This window comes from Hippocampus comes, unplaced genomic scaffold (genome assembly GCF_001891065.2).
Source record: "Hippocampus comes isolate QL1 unplaced genomic scaffold, H_comes_QL1_v1.1 scaffold104, whole genome shotgun sequence".
Taxonomy (NCBI): domain Eukaryota; kingdom Metazoa; phylum Chordata; class Actinopteri; order Syngnathiformes; family Syngnathidae; genus Hippocampus; species Hippocampus comes.
The window spans coordinates 3910138-3933105 of record NW_017806072.1 but is presented as its reverse complement, the minus strand read 5'-3'; the positions used below and the strand labels follow the sequence as shown (position 1 = coordinate 3933105).

Below are 22968 nucleotides of genomic sequence, written 5' to 3'. Positions count from 1 at the left end.
GAGCGTGCTGAAGCCTATTGCAGCTGTCTTCGGGCAGTAGGCGGAGTAGATCCTGAACTGGTTTCCACCCAGTCGCAGAGCACATATACACGATCAACCATTCGCGCTCACAATCACACCTAGGGACAATTTGGAGTGTTCAATCGGCCTGCCATGCATGTTTTTGGAATGTGGGAGGATTAAATGGCACTGCATTGGCCCCAAAAGAAGCCGGCCCTCGGGGCATCTGTTCTGCATGCCATATGGCCAGTCCAGCCCGGCCACCCCTGGCTTATGGGACCACGCAATAGGCTAATTTGGCGCAGATCTGTAGCAGTGATTCCCAATATTTTTTGCATCACAGACCAGTTTCACGTAAATATACACATTATTAGGATTGCCGCACCCGATGTGCAGCAAAACCAAGGTGCCCGTGAAACCTCATTTTCAGCCCTTCTGCACAGCCACAGTTGTCACCCTGTGAATGGCGCCATTTGCGGCACATAGCCATGGCTGAGCTTTGAAAGATTCATTTATTTGTACTTCATCAGTCATTTTCGAGTAACCTAATACACTATCAACCTCTCAAAAAAAAAAGCCAAATGCTCGGTGGGCAAATGCGGAGTGACACATTTGCATGTTTTTCAATGCGCGAGCAGCCCTGCGCACCTGTGCACCACTGTCATGTCAACCTTGAGTTCTATACTTCAGTTTTAATGAAAAAGATCAACATCTTCATTGACTTTCTGTTGGAGAGCATGATGGAAACATTAACAGAGATTCTCAAATTATAAATACGGGAATGCAGCATTCTCAGCCTCTTGTAGTGCCCAATAAAAATCATTATAAATGTTCTGGTTTATGGCAGCATTATGTTTAATGTGTTTTTAATAATTACAACATAGAAGTTATAACCTCGGATCTTCAGAGGTCCATTTAACTACCATGCCCACTCTTGAAAAGAATTATCAAATGTTGCCAGAGCAGCAACAGCAGCCAATAATAGAGTAATAGAGTGTAGTTATGCACTGTGCCGGTTGTTTGCTGAAATAAATTTAGCTGTCTCAGCCGGCACACTAGGTGGGTGGAATGAGATTTCTTTTCACTTGCTTACTGCATTTATAGTGAGGAACGACTTGAATAAAGGGACTGTTTTGGAGAACAGATTGTCCTCTTGACACGCAGGTTGACAAATACTTTGTCTGACTTGCAAAAGTAATAAAAGAGAGAGGGAGAGTTGCCAATCAAGCCAGGATGGAGAGGTCAAGTGAAACGAAATGAGTTCCTCCATCAACTTGGGGGTGAAAATTTGACATGATAAGTATGTTGCAGATGTGGAATTTAGACACGGTGAAAAAATACAACTCTCTGGATAGAGAGATAGAGAGGGAGAGACAGAGAGAGAGAGAGAGAGAGAGAGAGAGAGAGAGAGAGAGAGAGAGAGAGAGAGAAAGAGAGAAAAAGTGGGAGAGAGAGACCCAAACATCCATATGCTCATTGAACACACTTGTATTTGTTGCATGCAGGGGATATGAGGAACATGTTGAATGATTCTGTTTGTTTGCTAAAGAAAAAAAAAAACACTTTCTCCTATACGAATCCTACCCAGATGATGAGGGGGCGTTCAGCTCCTCAGAACTGGGGATTTGAAGCTGGCAAAGCAAGGGATCAACACTGAGAGGCGTAGAGGACAGGAGGCTCTTGTATCACTTGTTATGTTTTCTTGGCAGCTTTTTGTCTTTTGTGTGTGCTGGCATGGTTTAACCTTTGCCTGCTAATGTTGGAGGCCCATATTGCTAGAGAAATGTTACTTTGTGTACATATTTGTGGAGCTCCACTTTTAAAGTATATTTTATTGTGCCTACATTTCAGAGCCTCTAAAGGCACTCCGACAGACACAGTAGCGGGTTTAACAAAAATATATCCCTCCAGTCAATAAAGACCAGTCGTGCCTCTCGGTAAGTGCAATTATCTTTATTATAAATGGGTCATTAACATTGTTCAAGCTTCAAGCTGCTTTTTGGGAACTGATTAATATGAAGGGCTACCAGTTTGATACATTTTAAATAAATTTGCTAAAATGACCTTTTATTCTATTATTAGGCTACTTATGTGAAGACACTCATCATGTTAATTCTTTTTCGCAATAATTAGGAAACATCCTGTAAATATCAAAATGCAACGCTTTTTTTCTATCAATCTCTGCCAATGTTCAAATTTCCACATGATGACTTCTAAAACATCAATCCATCCATCGATCCATTTTCCAAATAATTTATCCTCGCAAGAGTTGCAGCCGTGATGGACCTTATCCCAGTAATTGGCCAGTTGACTGGGTAGATCCTAAACTGGTCGGCACCAAATCACAGGCATTCCAAGGAACTCACAGTGTCCTTTCACTATGCTACTGAGTGACTTTTAGAAAAGGCCCATAGGCTATTCATTTGGTTCTTGGGGGCTACCTAGTGCAAGCTCCGTGTTGGTGACATCATCATTTTTAGTAAGATGTCTCCATGAAACGAGGGATTGGAAAGCCTCACCTCATTTCCCCAAAATGTTTCTACCTCCTCCCACGTCGCTCCTCTGTAGATACGAGATGATAAAAAGATGAGCCCCTACACTCTGATTTGTTTTTCTTATGTGAACGAGGACATAAAAAGATTGAATTTAACAAAAAAAAAATTCAAATTGGGCATCACTGCCCGCAGTGTGAGCATAGCCTTAGATCCCGGCTATCGGACTGTGACATCATGCTGCCAGGATGAAAACAATACACGTAAAAATAATATTCTGGACTTGCCCTATATTTTGCAGAATGTGTTGATTTCCACGGAGGGCTTTGAAATCTGCGGTAAATCCTGCAATCGGGGAATTCTGCGGAGTACTACGAAGTAATAAAACAGATGACAAACAATACATTATCATGGTCTTACAGCTGTGAAGCAAGTCCAAACTTGAGTAGGCGTATCATATGACGGCTCAAATCTTAAGCAATGCAATACTTGGCTATCCATCCATTTTTATTGTGACAGTGGGGTCACAGGTGAGCTTTAGCCTATTAAAACTGACTTTTGGTGAAAGACAGGTTACACTCTGGACTCCATTAAATGCCTGATGCCTTTCTGCAGATGAGTAAAGGAATACCCATGGCCACTATAGGATGAAAAAAAGGAATTATCCTCTAAAATGATTTGTCAGGAACATGTGCAATCCAAAAACAGTCATTGTTTAAACCAATTTTTGTTCACTGAACATACTTATGCCAGTGTGACTACGTCAGAGCAGGAGATGATCTATAAAAACGAGCAGAACGCCCACTACCACACACACACACACACACACACACACACACACACACACACACACACACACACCACACACCACACACACCTCTACCCCCACCCAACATCCCTTTCAAGGACTGATGATGCTGTCACTTGCTGAATCTGAACCCACAATGACCCCCATGGGCCACGATATTGAACTTAATGCTCTGTACATGGAAGTCGGAAACATACGTGATGATTGCAGTCATCCTCACTTGAATGAGGGATCACAAAGGTCATTGTGCAAGAGTGTGTGCGTGTGTGTGTGTGTGTGTGTGTGTGTGTGTGTGTGTGTGTGTGTGTGTGTGTGTGTGTGTGTGTGTGTGTGATCTTGATTCATTTGATGTTAGTGAAAATCCCTGCTAAGAACATTACATTGAGAGAGGGTACATCGATGATGCTTATGTTCATAGTGAGAAGTGATTGTTAATGCCTGACAGCAGCTGATGAAAGCTGCTTCCAAGATATGAGCAATGTCTTACACTTAAAGAAGAGCACACATTTCCGGTTTCCATTGTGTACAAAACTAAATCAATTCATGGGTTTCGTTGGATTAAAATCAGGCATTATTTATTCCGACAGCATGCAACACAGCATGCACTATGCACACCATAAAATGTGCAGGATGAGGCTCGACAATACAATCTTGCACCCAATCTGGAGACTCTAGTGGAAGCCTGTGTGCTCTCTTGCCCCCACCTCCCTCCTCCTCTTCTTCCTCCTCCTCCTCCTCATTCTCCTCACTCAGCCTCCCGCTGCTCTGGCGCATCTCCATTCCTAACTCCTGCACCGGCTCCTCAGCATCTCTCTCTCTCACACACACAAAACCAAAAGAAAAGAAAAGGGGAAAAAAAGCACCACAGACGACCGGACCATTTTAGTATTATAAAGCAGGCTCGCGGTAAGGAAACCATTCGAGTTCTATGTTTTTACTGCTTTTACATACACTGAGCTGTAAAATGAATGTTGATAAAGAGGAGCTGTGATCAGACTTTTTAATGCATGACAGTGAGTCTGTGAGGAGGTTACACTTTTCATTGTTAATTACAGCACTCACTAACACAACACGGCATGTTGCAATTTTGTTGTTTCTTTCTTCTCCCTCTCTCAATGCAGCCCCTATCCGTGTACAAAGGTTCACAAGAAGTTCAACGTTCCGTCCAGCTTGTTAATGTCAAATCATTTGTGACAGGTATATTTACACCTTTATATTTTAAAATGCAAACTTACATTTTGAATTGTATTTTTCACTTGTGTCTGTATTGGTACTAAAAGATCATGTGGTGCCCCCCTCTCTCTTTGCGCAAGAGTAAAATGCATCTTTGCTACCACTATAATCCGATTAAGTTTTCCTGAGCTGTTTGTATTTTCTTCGTGTTTGTGTGTGTGTGTGTGTGTGTGTGTGTGTGTGTGTGTGTGTGTGTGTGTGTGTGTGCGTGTGTGTGTGTGTGTGTGTGTGTGTGTGTGTGCATGTTTACTGGCATAATAGTGCTGGACAAGCTGCATCCTTTGTCTCATCTTTGAGGCTATGTTATCCCGGGGTAGTGCACTTTTGAAGTAATTTGGGATTACCAATCCTAGATTTTAAACAATCCGTAAAGGTTGTTCGTAATAAAAATTAAGAGTACGTATACTTGTAGTTATTTTGTAGATTTTCTATGACTTATTGTTTTACTTTTTTTGTATTATTATGTACAGTGTGTGTGCGTATGGGTGACATATGAAATAAAAATAATAGGATTGGCTATCGTTTGTTATAATAAACAGCTTTACCCTGAGGATTATGGACTTTACTGAGCAACACCAGACCGGGAAATCAAAAGCACCTCATGTTTCTTCATCACTCGCATCCTAAATCCCTCAGTCCCTCCCTCATCATCTACCTCTGACCTCATTTGTTGCCTTGTGTTCCACATAGTGTGTACTTGCAGGAATGCCATTATGTTCAACACGTTTACTGCTATGTTATCTCAGCAGCAACACCTGTTTTCCTTCAGTCCTGGCACCTGGTTGCTTTGTCTTGCAGAAGCTTTTATGAACTCTACAAACACTGTTGTGGGATATACCTGTATATTGTATGTATGCTTGTTGCAGGGATACAAAAGACGGAAACCATCGTCTTCACTGTCCAGCTGTTGACACAATATAGCAGTGGTTCTTAACCTGGGTTCGACCAAACCCCAGGGGTTCGGTGAGTCAGTCTCGGGGGTTCGATGGAGCCTCTACCATGGAGGGTAAGAAACACGCGACTCAACATGTTAATTAGTTATGACACGCCCGCTTGGCCAGCACTGGCTGCAGATGATCACATGACTTTGCTTGTCCAATCATTGCTGTGGGAAACTTAGTTCGCTAAGTATTCAACGTGTGACTGTCATGATAGTACGTCGTACAATTAAAAAAAAAAAAAAAGTATACTTCTTTCTTGAAATTTTATTTACTTTTTTCTGGTTTTAATAAATGCATTTTATTTAATATCTTGAATTTGTAAAAAATATTTTTTTTTATTTTTCACTCATGAAGGGTTCGGTGAATGTGCATATTAACTGGTTGGGTTCGGTACCTCTAAAAAGGTTAAGAACCACTGCAATATAGCATCGTCTACAGTGCGGCACTTATAAACAAGGGGAGGACAGAAGGCTTGCATATCAATATGCTCTAAATCACTGAAGCATCTGTCTTCCTTCTCCGGAGGGCAGCAGGATGTGGGGAGCTGGCAGTTTGATCATGAGTGGAAAGAAAAAGAAAACCTGTAGCTGTGGAATCGCACAGGTCGGCCAGCCAGTTATGCGGCAGATGCAGCCCAGCGAAAACATAGACATTTTGGTTTTCTTAGAACACTAAGATGATAATGGCAACAAATCTGCAATCAGGGCAGAAATGCAGTGTCGCACCGGATTTAGTAGATAAAACTGTATGCATTCTTCCATCCATCCATTTGCTAGAGTGCTTTTTCTCATCAGAGTCATGGGTGAACTTGAGCTTGGGTGTTTATTGACTCAACTGAATACCCAGGTATCTATTTTAAGACATGGTCTAATTTAAAGAAGGTATGAATTTGTGCAGATGTTTTTCAGTGTGAAGTGGAGGTACACACCTTGCGATTCATTGTTTTGTCGGTGGAAAATTAGAATTTCCATGTTGCAGTGGGAATGTAATGGGTAACTTGGTCACATTAGAGGTTTCTATTCCCATGTCCTATTACTTTGTTCCTATCAATAATGCAGTACAGTAGTAGCCAGTAGTAATTATTTCCCACTTAAGACCACATGCACATGGTGTAAAGGTGGCTATAGTAAAGGTATTGACGTATATGTAGCTTGTGGCACACTCTTTTTCTGAAGTTGGAAAAAGGAAGATCTGCAGTAGGAGGGGAAAAACCCTGAACTGGTTGCCGGCCAATCGCCAGGCACACATAGACAACCCTTTGCACTCACAAAAACACCACGGGACAATCTATGGCAGTGGTTCTTAACCTTTTTAGAGGTACCGAACCCAACCAGTTAATATGCACATTCATCGAACCCTTCATGAGTGAAAAATAAATATATATATTTTTTTTACAAATTCAAGATATTAAAACAAAACGCATTTATTAAAAACAGAAAAAAGTAAATAAAATTTCAAGCGATAAGTATACTTTTTTTTTTAATTGTACGGCGTAGTATCACATCAGTCACACGTTGAATACGAAGCGAACCAAATTTCCCACAAAACTGATTGGACAAGCAATGTCATGTGATCATCTGCAGCCAGTGATGGCCAAGTGGGCGTGTCCTAACTAACTAACACGTTGAGTCGCGTGTCTCTCACCCTGCATGGCAGAGGCTCCATCGAACCCCTGGGGTTCGGTCAAACCCAGGAAAGGAACCACTGATCTAGGGTGTTCCATTAACATGCCATGCATGTTTTTGGAATGTGGGCGGAAACCAGAGTACCCAGAGAAAACCCATACAGGCAAGGGGGAGAATATGCATATTCTACATAGGAAGGCCGGAGCCGGAATTGAACCCTGTACCTCTGCACTGTGAGGCGGACATGCTAACCAGTCGACCAACATGCCGCCCAGACAAAGAATTTTGGTCCAAAATGTGCAATATTTGCAGGGCCTTAATGGCTTTCTCTGCTGGGATAAATCATATCAGAAGTTAGGATCTACATTTAAAACTTACATCAAATGGGAATCATTTCTTCCCAGTACTCGTTTGTCTTCATTTCATAGTGTATCTTGGCAGTGCAGATTCCAGTAGTTTGTGCGTGAATTTTCTTTTGGTACAATCAGATTTCAGCTTTGATTTGTTGCCATGCAAATATTACTTGCCCAACGCCTAAAGAATTCCAAATGCGGGTGTCAACCACACACATAGTTCAAATCGCTGTCTCTTTTTTTTTTTTTTTTTTTTTTTTTTAATTAGTCAGATTTTACATTCACCACTCTGCACCTCCCTCAGAGTGACGTCAGTAGGTTTCCATCCTCTGACTTATTCAGTTATGTTTGTCCCTCTGGTTCGTTGGCCTTAAAAATACACACCAAAGATTGATTTACAGGGGAAGACGACGTCGGAAGTGATTAGAATTTCATTTGCATTTTTCATGAAAAATTGGACTTTATGAGGCTAGGTCAAACACCACTGTTGCTGCATTGTTTGTTTCAATCCAGAAATTGATTTTTGGGACACTCTCAGAGCAGTAGGAATGAGTGGAACAGTTAGCTTACAGAGATAGGCAGGAGCAAAAAAAAAAGTCTGCTGCCGTTGTGCTCTGTTTATAGTTTGTAGTTTTGATAGTGATGAAGACTGATTATAAACTGCTACAGTATATTGCAGTGCAAATGTTTGGAGTTGATTGACGTTGATGCATATTGATAGGTTGTATATTATATATACATTGAGACAAAGGTAACTGTGTTTCTTGTTTCAGTAGTAATGGTCCTCATCCTCAAATACGTGAAATGTCTCTTCTTTAATGCCATATGTAGTTATATAACGTTTCTGTATATTATTTTACGATGTGATGGTGTTATAAAGAGATGGAATAGGTCACTTAAATACCCACTGAAGGCACAGGTCCAAAACTCATCCCCTGCTACTGCATATTTGCAGCCCTTTTTGTAGATCTATTTCCCCAAGCAGACACAAAATAAAAGAGGTCACAAGTACAAAATGCATGTATAAATGTTTGTCATTCCCTGTGTCGTTCCAAGTGTATGAAGAATCAATTTCCTCCTGAAGGCTTGATTGGGTAATTGCTGTTGGTTTGTAATTGTATTCAAACGGAATTTCTTATGATGTCAGATCTGATTTCTTTTCTGCATCCCGCAGTGTCTTTGGTTTGGTGCTGTTAATGATTAATGGAACATCAAAAGCTGATCTCAGCTCAATGCGACCAATTCACGCAGATATGAGTCTGCAACTTGGACACATACGCAGCATTGATGAACAAGGAGCAGACTTGCAAAACAAAGCGACAGAAAGAAAGCAATAATGTTAGTGATATGATGTATCGTTTACTTGTGGCTTTGATTGTGGTTACCTGTGAAGAGCCACTTTGAGTGATGGAGTGTCAGGGCTCTTAGGTGAATAACCAACATCGCTTTTATACACAAAGACTAGGACAAATGGATGGTTGCCAATTTTATAGATACCTTTCGAAAAAGCCTTTTGCTTCCTTATGTCGAAGAGGTTAAAAGTGTGCAAGAGAAAGTTTCGCATTTTTATTCTCAGAGACAAGGTGCAGCACATGTGGGCTTTTATCTGAGCTGGTATTAAAGGCTAAATTGCCCAAAAGGGAGGAAAATTGATTGAAATAATGCTACTGTGTACTCAGTCTTCCTTTAGGAAAAAAAAATCTTTAAGACAAGAGTTTTCAAAGGGACTTAAGATACACGAGCAAAACTTTTTTTAAAAAAACAGATAAAAAAAAGAAAATCATATCTATTCTTGGAGACTATGTCACCTAGCTGGCCTGGGAACGCCTCGGGATCCAAAGGGGAGAGCTCGAAGAAGTGGCTGGGGAGAGGGAAGTCTGGGCTTCCCTACTAAAGCTGCTGCCCCCGCGACCTGATCTCGGATAAGCGGTGGAAAATGGATGGATGGATGGATATCTATTTTTAAAACTGATTTGCTGATTTCAGAAAATAGGTTGTAAGGTATGAATGGAGACTGGTGCAAGCAACAATCTCTACAGCTGAAAGAATGATTGTTGACCAAGATGTAAAATAAAGATTAATTTATCACTGAGATAGTAATACCAAAACCGGAGCCACCTTAAAATGTTTAACAGATTTCTGACTTGAGATTTCTAACAAGCACTGTAATGAGTTTTGATAAAGTTATTAAGATTTGATCATTTTTAAAATTTGCCTTGGCTTGGGAACTAGCAGAGACCTCAGCTAGTTACAGTAGGTATCAATGGTTATTATCGCACTGCTAGACCTTTTGCACAATAATCAATACATTTGTATGAAACTACTGTATGCTATTTTTTTATTTTTGATAAACTACACAGTCAAAGACACACAAATTATTAACTTATCATCCATCCATCCATCCATCCATCCATTTTCCAAACCGCTGTAGCCTCACAAGGGTCGCGGGGCATGCTGGAGCCTATCCCAGCTGCTCTTGGGCCGTAGGCGGGGGACACCCTGAACCGGTTGCCAGCCAATCGCAGGGCACACAGAGAAGAACAACCATCCGCACTCACACTCACACCTAGGAAGAATTTAGAGTCTTCAATCAGCCTGCCATGCATGTTTTTGGAATGTGGGAGGAAACCGGAGTACCCGGAGAAAACCCACGCAGGCCCGGGGAGAACATGCAAACTCCACACAGGAAGGCTGAGCCGGGATCGAACCCACGACCTCTGCACTGTGAGGTCGACGAGCTAACCACTTGACTACTGGGCCGCCCTTAACTTATCATATATATGCATATTTTTTAACACACAAAACTTGTATTCAAAGTAAAAAAAGCTGATTAAAAAAAGGCCTGCACCTTTCAAGGGCCCTTAAGCATAGCTACAGAAACATAGGAAATGAGCAAAAGTTGGACTTGTATAAATATGACCAAATCCATCAAAATGGAATCTCATTGTCTGTGTGTGTGTGTGTGTGTGTGTGCGCGCGTACGCATCATCAGTGTGAAGGATGTAGAGCCATCGGGGTGGAGGAACAGGATGGAGTGCTCCTGGAAGGCAGTGCTGCTGCTGGTGTGTGCTTCACTGGGGGTCCAGTACACAGCCATTCGCACCCTGAGGGACTCGCTCGCTGGACCCTGTCAGGGTGTTTACGAGTGTCAGAGCAGACATCACCGAGGTACCCCAACCAGTCCAAACATCTAACATTAACAATACATACATCATTTAGGATGACATGTCTTGTACATGTCAGTGTTCCCTCTCATTGGACAGATGTCGTAGGTCGTAATGCATGCACTCAATAAAGAGGCTTCCAGAGAGGAGCGCCAAGTTTACACTAGCTATTCATTTGCTTCACTCAAACGGCGTGTGGCTATTTGCACTGGTTGTTTTTAATTAGACATTGTTAATCAATGAGACTCATTTGCATAGAGGTGGGCAATGTCTCCAGCAAATATATGTATTTAACCTCAAATAAATAGTGCAAGACCATCGGCAGACTGAGACGCATTCCGCTATTACCTCAGTCAGTGTCGCATTTCACCAACTACGCGTGCTTTGTGAATAAAACATAGTCTCCATAGACTCCATTATTTTCCACTCAATCCTTGAGTGATTTCAGCTCTCAGTTCATCCAGATAAAGTCCTTCTCATCCGCTGCTTTCCCTGTGACTTCAGGTGCGCCCCAGGGCTCTGTCCCGGGGCCCCTGCTTTTCACCATCTACCTCCTCCCCTTTGGTACTACTTTCCATTAATAATTTGTTTCCATTGCTTTGCGAATGATACCCAGCTCCACCTCTCCTGTAAACACAACATCTTACTTTCACCCTCTTCCCTTACATCCTGCCTATCAGACGTCAACACCTGGTTCACATCTAAACTGATGAAATTATACAGTAACAAAACCAAAATTCTCTGAAATGGCAACGTATTTACATTATCCAAAGTTGACAGCTTTACCATATCGAGTAGGTCACTCCTTGATCTAACTTACACTTCAGGTTAAGAATCTGAGGTGTCATCCTCGACAGCACACGATCATTCAGTTTACCTATCAGTCACATAAAACCGAATGCTTACTTCCACCTATGCAAGATCAATGGGCTCCACGCCTCCCTCACCACTACCCTGGTTGACAGTCTTGTTACCTTCCATATTGAATATTACAAATCTCTCCTCTTTGGCCTCCCTCACAAGTGACTCCATAATCTCCATCTGGTCCAGAACTCTGTTGCACACCTCATTACTCAAACCGCCTCTTTCAATCATATAACCCCCATCCTTCAAGAAACTTCCCTGGCTCCCAGTCAAAGAGAGGATCCACTTCAAACTACTGCTTTACACCTTTGAGGCCATACACAACATCCATATTAGTCTGACCTCCTACAAAACACCAGTCCAACCTCCACCCTCAGGTCCTCCTCCTGCATCCATCTGACTGCACCCATCACTTGTCTCAGTATCACGGGGAGCAGAGTTATGCGTCGTTTTGCTCAACAGCTCTGGGACTCTGCAACTTGACCTCAGATTCTCTCATCACATTCAAACTAAAACTCAAAATATGTCTGTTCAGTGTCACATACACACTTTGACGTCATTGCTCTGTATTTATTTTCTCTATTATCTCTTTGATTTCATGTACAGTGTCTTTGAGGGTCTTGAACGGCGCTTACAAATAAAATGTATTATTATTAATATTACACTGGTCAAATCACAGTGGAACAATGATGCAGTAGAAGTCAAAGAAAGAGCACGTAATTAACCGGATGAATCCCCATGTGGAGGTGTGAAGAAAAAATGAGATTTGTGATTCATTTTACAATCAGCTTCTAAATTTTCCTCTATTAATCCTCTCTTGTACTGTGCCTGTTACCGGCACCCACATTTGCAATCAACTCCTCATCAGTGGTAATTACATGTTAGCTGTTTGTGCTATATATAGAGATTGAGCATTTCATAAGCCCCCACAGTCACCACAAGAAGATAGTCTTGGTGGTCCCCTTTTTTAAGAAGCAGCGTGTCCTAACTACATAGACTATATACTGCACAGTATATATTGTACACCTATACTGGAAAGCATAGCAGTCATTGCTGTATTCCTGAAGAATGCTGCGGTGAGCCCAGTTTCCTAACATCCGAGCCAGGAGGTGCACCAAAGTGCTATGCATACCAAGGCACTGGGGCAGGCATGGAAGTTCGCCCAATCAGGATGTGTGATTTGGAAAAGGCATTCAACTCTGTTCTTTTTGGTATCCAATAGGAATGAGCCAAAATCACCGGGAGAACTGCGGGTCATTTGGTACCTATACAATTCAAGCAGCAACACTTGTTTCACATTGACAAAAGACTCTGCCAAGGCTGCGCATCTGTTGCAGCTGACGGTGGCATTTCTAGGAAGATCTAAATCTGCTGCTCTCGGTCGGAAAGGAGCAGATTTCTGGTTCTGATTTACTGGTAGATTTATGTTCCCACACTCACATATGGTTGTTTATAAATGTGAGCTGATCGGGAAACATTCATAAGTGTTTCAGGCCTGTGTTCAAGTCTAAGGGACACACTGGAAGGACTCACTCTTGGCGTGGGAATACCCTAGTGTCTTTTCAGTGGAGCTGGTCGAGACTGCCAGAAATTAGGAAGTCTCGGCTTTCATGCTCAGACTGCTGCTTCGCAGCCAAGGAAAGTGAGTGTCGTTGTGAAATGTTAAAACATTATATTTAGTGTAGTAAGACATCATTTCGGCCTATTATTTTTTAATCTAGCCATCCATTCGTATATGCCACTTGTTTTGTCCAGGGTCACGTTTGAAATGGAGACTACTTTTGAAATCTTATTTTCATTTTATCATGTATTTAAAAGGGACAATAAACTGGTACACGGCCTGCATAAATGTCCCAAAGTTAGCATACAGCTAATTTACATTCGTAGTCTCTTTGCAGGTCACATAAAACATAGACAACCACATTTAAACATGTAAGAAAATCCTTCAATAGTTCAAACTGTCACTTTTAATCAACAGCCTAAAGTGCCTAAGTGCAAGTAGTAAAGTGATTTCAATATTTAGTGCTGCAGTTACTACTAATTATTTAAAAATAATTAAGTATCGATTAAAATGTGCAAGAAAGTCTAGATGTGTTGGTCCTCTTCTGCCTCTTGGGGAGGATCAATGCAGCGATCAAAATGTCTAGATAAATACAGTCACTATAAGGCATTCATACATATTGTACTATATCCAGTTGAAAGCTTTCGTGGTAGAGTACAGGATAAGCACATACAATGGATGCATACATATGTGTGTGCAAACATCATTTGGTAAAATACGCAATCGTGACACATGCTACAGGTATCATGTGACATGAGCTTTGAACAACTGTAATGAGCGCAATATTGATTGGATTTAAGGCAGTTTTTTTAGATGACTTGATCGTATGATATGTGGGGGATTCTCTTATTGGATGAGGGATTATTTTTGTCGGCATGCATTTGTTTTGAGTACGTTGGCATTGGTCTGGTATATCAGTTACAGGATATAAGTTAAAAAAAAAAGAACTGGTATAGAGCAAGTGGCAAGTATAGAGCCCTGCGGGACCTCTACTGGCCACTCTACTGCTGGTGTGTTGACATTGACCACACCACACTGTGTTCGGTTATTGAGATATGATTTCATCCACTTTAAAGCTTGTTCTGAAGAATTTAATGTACTGTAGTTAATTTTGCTAAAAGTATGTCATGGTCAACAGTGTCAAATGCTTTTTAAAATGATTATTTTTGGGACCACTTGTATGTTATTTGGTGTATTTGACCTTGGGCGACAGGCAGGGTACACGCTGGACAACCAATAGCTGGGCACGTATCGACAAACAACCCTCTCCACCTGGAAATTTAGAGTATGCACCTAACCTGCAGTTTATATTTTCGGAATGCAGAAGAAAGTCAGAGCACCCACAAACCCACACAAGCATAGGGAGATCATGCAAACTCCACACCGAAAAATACCCTGAAGAAATACGATGCAAAGAGAAAATACAATTGCATATGGACTGAAAACTGTTTTTTTTTTTCCTCCTCAAAGAATCCAATTGGAAAACTCTTTGTGATGACAGTTGGATGTCCATGGAGCCCACTCAGAAGCACATCCTACTGTTTGCCACCACGCGCAGCGGTTCATCCTTCACCGGACAGCTGCTCAATCAGCACCCTGAGATCTTTTACATGTTCGAACCTCTTTACCACGTCCAGCAGGCATTCACAAATTCCAGCGGCAGGATTCGTCGTAGTTTGGACCGCCGGGCGCTGCTGGGAGCGTACAGAGACCTCCTGCTCAACTTGTACAAATGCGACCTTCACTTTATGGAGAGTTACATCCGCCCTGAGCCCCAGGACCATGTCACTAATTCCTTCTTTCGTAGAAGCTCGAGTCATGCCCTTTGTTCTCCTCCTGTTTGTCTGGAAGGAGGGAATGGAGCAGCACTGGCTCCACCTGAAGAAAGTTGGTGTACCAAGAAGTGCGGCATCCTGAACCTAACCTTAGCATCAAAGTCGTGCCTGACAAGAGGCCATGTAGCCATAAAAACTGTTCGCATCCCCGAGGTGAAGGACCTGCGAACTTTGGTTGAAGATCCGCGTCTGGACTTAAAGATCATCCACCTCGTGAGAGACCCTCGAGCCATTCTCGCCTCACGCATGACAGCGTTTTCAGATCAGTTCCGTGCTTGGAAAATCTGGAACGCCACAGGACGGCAACCGCGATATGTGGATCTATCGCAGATCACCAGCACCTGCAAGGACATGGTGGCGTCTGCAGAAGCAGGACTGCAGAGACCGGCTTGGCTGCAGGGCCGCTACCTTTTAGTGAGATATGAAGACCTAGCTTTTAACCCGAAACACATGGCCAACAAGCTCTACCAGTTTATTGGCCTAGAGATGGAGGATAGGGTGCAGACATGGATAACAAGGAACACCAACAGCAATTTGTCTGCTCCATTTGAATGGAATTACAAATACTCCACCACCAGAGACTCCAGAATGACGGCTGAGAGTTGGAGGCTCCATCTCGGCTATGATATTGTCAGAACTGTGCAGAATCTGTGTAACGACACTCTGGCCCTGCTGGGTTACAGACGTGTCCATTCGACAATCCAACTCAGAAACTTGTCCTATAGTCTAGTTGAACCCATCACATTTCAAACCAACCTTTCCCAAACTTAGGGCATGACCAAAAATGGTCAGGCAAGCACATAATTTATAAGCAAGGTTTTTTTCTTTGTATGTATTTAAGTTACTTGGGTCTATTTTCTTTCTTTTTGTCTTTCTTTCTTTCTTTCTTTCTTTCTTTCTTTGATAAATGTGTCAACATAATTAAACTTGGGAGAAGTTCTAAATTGTCAAGATGCTAAAGTGATGAAACAAAATTCAGGAGTGATGCAAATATCGTATTTACATCTTCAATACTGATGTGCCAGATACCAAAATGTTTGCACAGATCAAAAATAATAATTACACAGTATATTGCTGTGTGTTGTTTGTATGAGTGAATGAGTTTTGATTTATGCTACAAATACTGCATATTATGTGCATACTGGATGTGCATTGGGCATTTTGTCATTTTAAACACAGTAAAACCAAAGAAAAAAAATTGAGTAGATCAGTGAAATCCAAGAGTGTTTTAATTTTCATTCTTAGAGGAATGTAAAATTATGCTCTGCTTCGGTGATGTTGAATCAAGTACATTCCAGTGTAAATGTTTCATCTAATAATTTCACACTACATTGGAATCCCACTCAGTTACTCTGTCCTTCCCCCAAACGAACTGGAGTCTTTTGTCAAGAAGTGCAAATTTGGGAAACCGGTTTAATTTGGAATCCGATTTCTTCATATGCAACATAGCAGATATCTTCGAAGACCATGTTCATTGTCGACAGGCACAGCCACTGATCAGCGAGCGAAGGTTGCTCCCAATTTTAGAAATAATCCTTCGCATCATGTCTCGATGTCATTTGTGAAGAACTCAGATTTTATTTTTGGGGAGTGAGGAGGTTGGCGGCTAACAACTAATTCTCACGAGAATCAAAATGGCAACGGTGACTTTGATTTTGTTTCCTTTCAAACAGCGTTATAATTATGTGGCAACTGTAATGGTGGACTGCTCACCGTGATGAGCTTTAATGCTCAAGCCATTAAATAAAACCACTGCTGGCTTCAGGAAATGTAAGAAATTGGAGCAAAATGATCAGGTGTCTCCGTACAGACTATTAGAGTAAATCTCAGGTAAAATTACCCTTCCAATAACGGAGTCTGTTCATTTACTTTCTATCTTTCCTGCAGCTGCTCTTACAATTGCTGACACCAAGAGTTACCAAACATACATCTAAAGATCCTGGGGAAGGTAAACAGAATTTCAAATGCATGGTAAAACGAAGAAAATCTGCAAACCTTACACATGCTGTTCATAAATTACACTTTTAGCCCCGTCAAGAAAACGTCTTTTTTTTTTTTTTGGGCTGTTCCCTCCCTGTCACGCAAGCTGCAAAAGTGGACTGAGTCAGCTGTTAGCTAATTAGCCATCTCTTTGCACTCAATAAAAGTAGTTTCTTTCCATCCCCTTGACTGTGCTGACAAAATTGTGTCAATACCGCTAAAATTATGAGGTGCATGCTGGGGCGGGGGGACTGCACAAAATCCATATTTTCCTGGCTGCTGTTTCAGTCCTGTTGATGAGCCAAATGCAATACGTTTGATCATTTAAGTTGTTCTTCATTAGCTCACTAGTGTAAAGCAGGAGAAAGCACTCTGTTTGGTGAGATCTAATTTACTTTTAAGCCACTGTGGAAAATACAAATCAAAGCATTTGTCAACGTACTGATACGGCAGAAACAGCCCCACCCAACCACAACACATGTTGCAAGACATTAACACTTGCGGCTTGAATGGCAAATTTGGGCTGATGAAACCATGCTGTTGGACAGAGAGCAGGCCTGAGATGAAATTGAATTGAAATTACTGCAAAACTTAGTACTGTACTATCATTTGTACTTTACATGCTCAAATCTAAAACATGTGATTTTGAAAAGAAGGAAAACCTTTAATACAGTCATATTCATTTACTTTTCATTGTACTTAATGAAACGTTATCATTTCGCGTCTTCATATCTCATCATTCCTGCATGCTTGCAAAATTGCATAAGCAAAGCGCACCACTCAGTTGAACACAAGATGTGCCAAGGCTGGTCCATCAATGCATTTGGTGATCTTTATGATGTAATACATATTTTAAGGACACTTTTGAGGGTGAAAGTATTGCATTTCTTGATAGCTCCAATGTCAATGGTGGCTTTTTTTTTAAACATGCTCATCTCTCTTGACCAGAATGACATGATTCTACAGCTTCAGGTCACAGCCTTGGCAGAGCGCAGACAGTGAGAAGCAGCTGCTGATGATGTTTTGTTAAGTACCATCTTGACCTTCCAGTACTGCTCTTGTGTCACTGTTGATGGAATCAGCTCTGTAGCATAATTTCCCCTCTGTATTTCCTTAACACCCCTCCGTAATCACCAGTTTTAACTAGTGGCTGCTTATAATGAGATGAGAAGAAGGATGTCCTTGGAGTTGATCCTCTCGCTGCAGGTATGTGGTCTTCATGGTTCGTTAAGGCCCTCATATGGGCAAGCAGCCAGGAAATTGGCAAATAAGGAGCTCATTTGCGGCCAGAGTGACGCACAAACACGTTACTGTCATTTTGCATTGTTGCATGCATACAAACATGCACTGCTTCTTTGTTCCTGTGCTTTAATAGAGATGTGTTTTGGCAGCTGAGTAGTATAAAGAGTGGCCGCACCACATATTGCCTTTTTTTAGGATGCCATTGATTTAAGAAAAGTCAGAGGCTAGGGAGAGCACCGCAAACAGCATATTGACAAACCACTTAAAATGACTTGTTAAAAGTGTTGTTGACGACTGGAGAATAGTTACCGGGAGCTGGCCGTTTGAATTTGAATCATCACCTCAAAACAGCTGCCAGTTTAAATGCACCTTTCAGCACAGAGAGCCACTGTGTGCAGTGTAACATATGGCATCAAAATATTTTAATCGTGACATTCATGATGGTGAGAAAATACTTTAAGCTCCGAAGCACGGCAGCCTTTTCCCTATTCTCCCAAACACCGCAATCCCACAGGCACTGGCACAGACATATTGCATTTTTCACACTGCTCACTGGAAAGCAAAGATGTCATTTATAGAGAGATTAAGGAGCATTTAGAAAACACTTTGAGCCGCCGGGGCCGTAAGCAGACATCAGCCGCAGTGCCCGCCTCACTCACACACTGTTATTTCCCCCATGTGCACAGTTCAGACGTTCACAGACAACACCGCGCATGCAACCCTGCTGTTTATCTGTTGCCGCCTCTCTTCTGTGCTCTCTTTTCAACAGTCGGAACCAGTTTCCATCGTTCGCTTGACTCGACGACACTTCAATTCCCGATTTTGAGCAGGTCCAAAAAAAATCCTTCCTGTTGCCAGTCCAGCAAATTTTTGTGAGCTTCCCACTGATCCTAAAATTGGTGTCAGCATCCGATTGCCAATGTAAAAAGTGCAAAGATAGAAAAGTATAAAAGAGTGTTTCAGGGTCTAATGATGCTAATTCACCTCACCAGGTCTCAGGGTCCGTAGCCTCAGGGGCTCTTACTTCTGCAGGAGTTTGAAAAAAAATCAATTCGAAGTGAGAAAGACTCAGATGTTTGACAGTATATGTGAATATTGGTCTACTGCCCACCAATAACCATCTCGCGCAACTCACAGCCGTCCTCCATCTATTTTCTTTCATTCGCGGCTCCAGTTTCAGAAACACGTAGGCGTGAAAATGTCTGTGGGGGTTTTTTTTTCCCATTCTCCCCCATAGAAGTCTTGTACACCAGGATGTGGAATGAAGTGCTGCACGAGGCATAGGCTGCATTATAACAGAAACAGTCGAGGGGGGGAAGCGTGATCCTTCATGCTTAGATCAGAAGGTATTTTTTAGAGTGGTCTGTGAGTTTGGCTCCTGCAATGATTTTTATTTTCTTTACCTAAATTACTTTTCCTTAGACAACTGTCTCTTCCACCAAATGCTTTTGTTGGAAAAAAACAATTAAAAAAAATGGGGATTTATTTTCTCACAGGTCCCCAAAACAGTGCAGCACCTGGCTGCTTGAAAATGACCAATACACATGACCAGGTGGACGTTTACTATAAATGCATCCACCATGAATATTGGGTTACATCCACATGTGAGTGAATCTTTGCACATGCAGTGTGTTTCGTTTGCAACATTTGCCTGCAGATCTATCTATCCGTCCGTCCGTCCATCTCCTGCTCGTTTAACACAGTTGCAGGCTTGACTTTACTCCAGCTCAATTGTTCTTTTTAGCAGATAATTACTCCATGCTTTTTTTGTCAATAATGTACCATGCTTTAATTAGTCCTTCAGTAAGCTCAGCTCATGACTGGAATCAAGGACAAACAGCCTAAGACACGTTTGATCCAAAGACATGCTAAGATTTTCAGGGAGCATTTTTAGAATGATCCTTCTGCACCTCAAGGCAGGAGTTAGCCTGGACCGACTTGCTTCAGCAAATCTGCAGGATGAAAGGATAGACGAATGCCTTTTAGTCGTTGATTCAGAAAAATAAAGCTCTCTGCTCCCCCCACCCCCCACCCATGTCCTTTTCCACACTACATTTTACAGGCTATGATGTGCAAAGACATAGGAAAAATGTCATCAAAATGACACAGAGAGGGGTTTAGATGTAAGCATTTCATTTCTAATCATTTCAACACTATCACATCAATATAGAAATTGAACTTCTATCGATTTATTGCTCCATAGCAATGTTTGTACACTGACTGGCCGTATCATTTAAATGTAAACAACATTAAATCTATAGCATAATCTGTCTTTAAAATAATAATGCTTGATTTTAGTTGACACAGTCAAAGAGGTTTTAATTCAACACTATCTTTATTTTTATGGTAAGGATAAGCAGTGCGGATCATGACTGGATGGATGGATGTCCGTATTTTCTGCATGATAATGCGCATCGGATTTTAAGGCGCACCTTCAATGAATGGCCTATTTTAAAACTGTTTTCATGTATAGGGTGCACTGCATTATAAGGTGCATAAAACAGAAGATTCAATAGTGGTTGCGGTTGCACTATGCACCCAGTAGATGGTGCTACGCTAAAGGGAATACAATACAATGCAATACAGCTTTACAGTGATCCCTCGCTACTTCGCGGTTCGTTTATCGCGGGTTCAGTGCATCGTGGATTTTTTCAAACAAAAATTTTTTTTTTTTTTTTTTTTTTACATATACATGGAGTATAGTACTGTATATGTTGCTCTATGTGACTTGCTGTTGTTTTGCAGCTTCTCGCGGACCATTTGCAGACTTAAAAAAAAAACCTGTTTATGTTAATTGGACGCTACTTCTCGGATTTTCGTTTATCGCGGGTGGTTTTGGTCCCCATTAACCGCGATAAATGAGGGATTACTGTATTTGTATAGAAACTTCACAACCGCTGCAGCTGGAACAATGAGAAGTGGTCCCAATGAAACATAAAAATACAAATGGCATTACAAAACAATAAATGAAAGACAAACGTTATGAAGACAATTGTTTCATCAAAAAGGCACACAAACCTCATGGGCTCACATCCACAAGGGGCTAAATATCCTGAGAGGTCTTGCTTGTCTCCTTCTTCCTTCGTTTAGTCAGTCGTGTTAACTATGCTTTTGGTGTTATCTTCGTTTCATAATGGCTGCGCATAGCTCACAAAGTAGTTGTCTGTTTGATTTTGTGTTGGCGAATGCACATGTCAATTAGTGTCGGAGAGAACCCTTTTAGGTTGGCATAGGAACACTAACAGGGAAACAACTCAATAGGGAATATAAAGAGTTACAGTCTCTTTATACTATGTGCATCTGATTATAGGGTGCACTGTCAGCTTTTACGTGTGCCTTATAGTATGGAAAATGTGGTAATTATATTTAAATTCAATTAAAATTACTATTATGTTTGTTATGTCCAACTATTTTCTGTATTACCTTTCTGAGTGAGTGACCTTGAGCCTATCCCAGCCGGGTTAATGTACCCTGGAGTATTAGATAGGACAAAGTTACTTTATTTGTCCCAGCCAATCACAGCCAAACAACCATTGACACACACATCCTCACCTATGGACAATTTAGTCATCAAATTGAAAAAAAAAATTGGAACTGGAGAGCAGCCTGCAGAGCGTTGTTTTAATTGGCCACAACAATGTTTGTTCAAGTGCTGAACAAAGTGCCACACAGATGACCCCAAACTCTACTCATTCATCTTTTGAGACACTTGGCTGTCCACGCCTGCTGTTGTTGGCCCAGCTTGAGACCTGTCCACTTTCTTCCTGCCATGCAGCAAGAGCTTGCAAGCTAACTCGTGACCGGTGCTCATCAGCAGGACACGGTGAAGGAAGAAATCCATCCGCCCAAAAGATGCCGGGAAAGCCACAAGAGGCAGAAGTGAAAAGGAGTGTGTAATGCTTACTCGGGCAAATGAGTTCATCCAACAGCAGAGGGGGTTGGTGCTTCAACAAGAGTAGAAAAACTTTGTGAAAGTGATCGTCAACTCAAGAAACCTGAGCCAGGATGCATTAGCAAGGGAACTGCATACAAACTCCATTGTATGCCTGTGCGGTCTATCGCCTGGCTGAGTAATCGTGTAGTACTCTTCCCTTCCGGTAGTAGCAGCAGCAGCTAGCTAATTGCTTCATCCTTAGAGCCAAGCGAATTTGTGACGCATGGATGCAGGACGACGGAGTAAGTGATGTATACGTTTTTGAAGAAGAAAAATGCTGACTCTGAACTGGACCCTGGACAAAATAGGGACCCAGATGAAGGTCCTAGTATGAGTGGAGGACGAAAGAAAGTAAAGATGTCCAGCAAATTTGTGGTGCGAGGTAATACAATGGAAGCTATCTTTATTTGGGTTTACTTTTACCGGAGATGCAACGGCACCGACTCCGTTGTGCTTGGTGTGTGGTGAAAAGCTCTTCAACAGTCCCAAGGTCCCAAGTAAGCTTTAAACGCCATCTCCACAAAAACACCTTTCATTTCGAAACAAAAATGTGGACTATTTTGTTCGCCTGCGTAAACACATGGAAAAACAAGCAACGTAAACGAGAAAAACCGCTAAGGTAAACAAAAGAGACCTTAAAGCTAGCTGCCACGTTGCTGAACTTGTGGCTAAATCAAAATAGTCCTACACTGTGGCAGAGCAATTAATACTTCCCTGCAAAGCCATTGTTAATGAGTTGCAAGGACCCGAAGCGGCTAAAGAAATAGCCCAAGTCCCTCTTTCAGATAACACAATTTCCAGACGTATTGATGATATGTCTGCAGACATCAAAAGTGTGGTTTTGGACAAGATCCGTATCAGTAATAAATTTGCATTGCAAGTTGGTGAGGCCAATGATATAAGTGGACATGCTCAAGACACAGACTTTCTATTTTG

At 41.7% G+C, this 22968-nt stretch overlaps 1 protein-coding gene across 3 annotated transcripts; it reads left to right on the top strand.

The window, feature by feature from the left end:
- The first annotated feature begins 1412 nt into the window (after positions 1-1412).
- On the top strand, positions 1413-17045 carry LOC109530398 (carbohydrate sulfotransferase 1). Of its 3 annotated transcripts, XM_019894078.1 has the most exons (4): positions 1413-4206; positions 4422-4497; positions 10445-10620; positions 14512-17045. In XM_019894078.1, the coding sequence occupies exons 3-4, from the start codon at positions 10482-10484 to the stop codon at positions 15645-15647; spliced, it is 1275 nt and encodes a 424-aa protein (XP_019749637.1). In that variant the 5' UTR covers positions 1413-4206; positions 4422-4497; positions 10445-10481; the 3' UTR covers positions 15648-17045. The 3 variants fall into 3 exon arrangements, with proteins under 3 accessions (XP_019749637.1, XP_019749638.1, XP_019749636.1); XM_019894079.1 differs by having other exon boundaries at positions 1413-4497; XM_019894077.1 differs by lacking the exons at positions 1413-4206; positions 4422-4497 and having other exon boundaries at positions 10167-10620.
- Positions 17046-22968: the final 5923 nt, after the last annotated feature.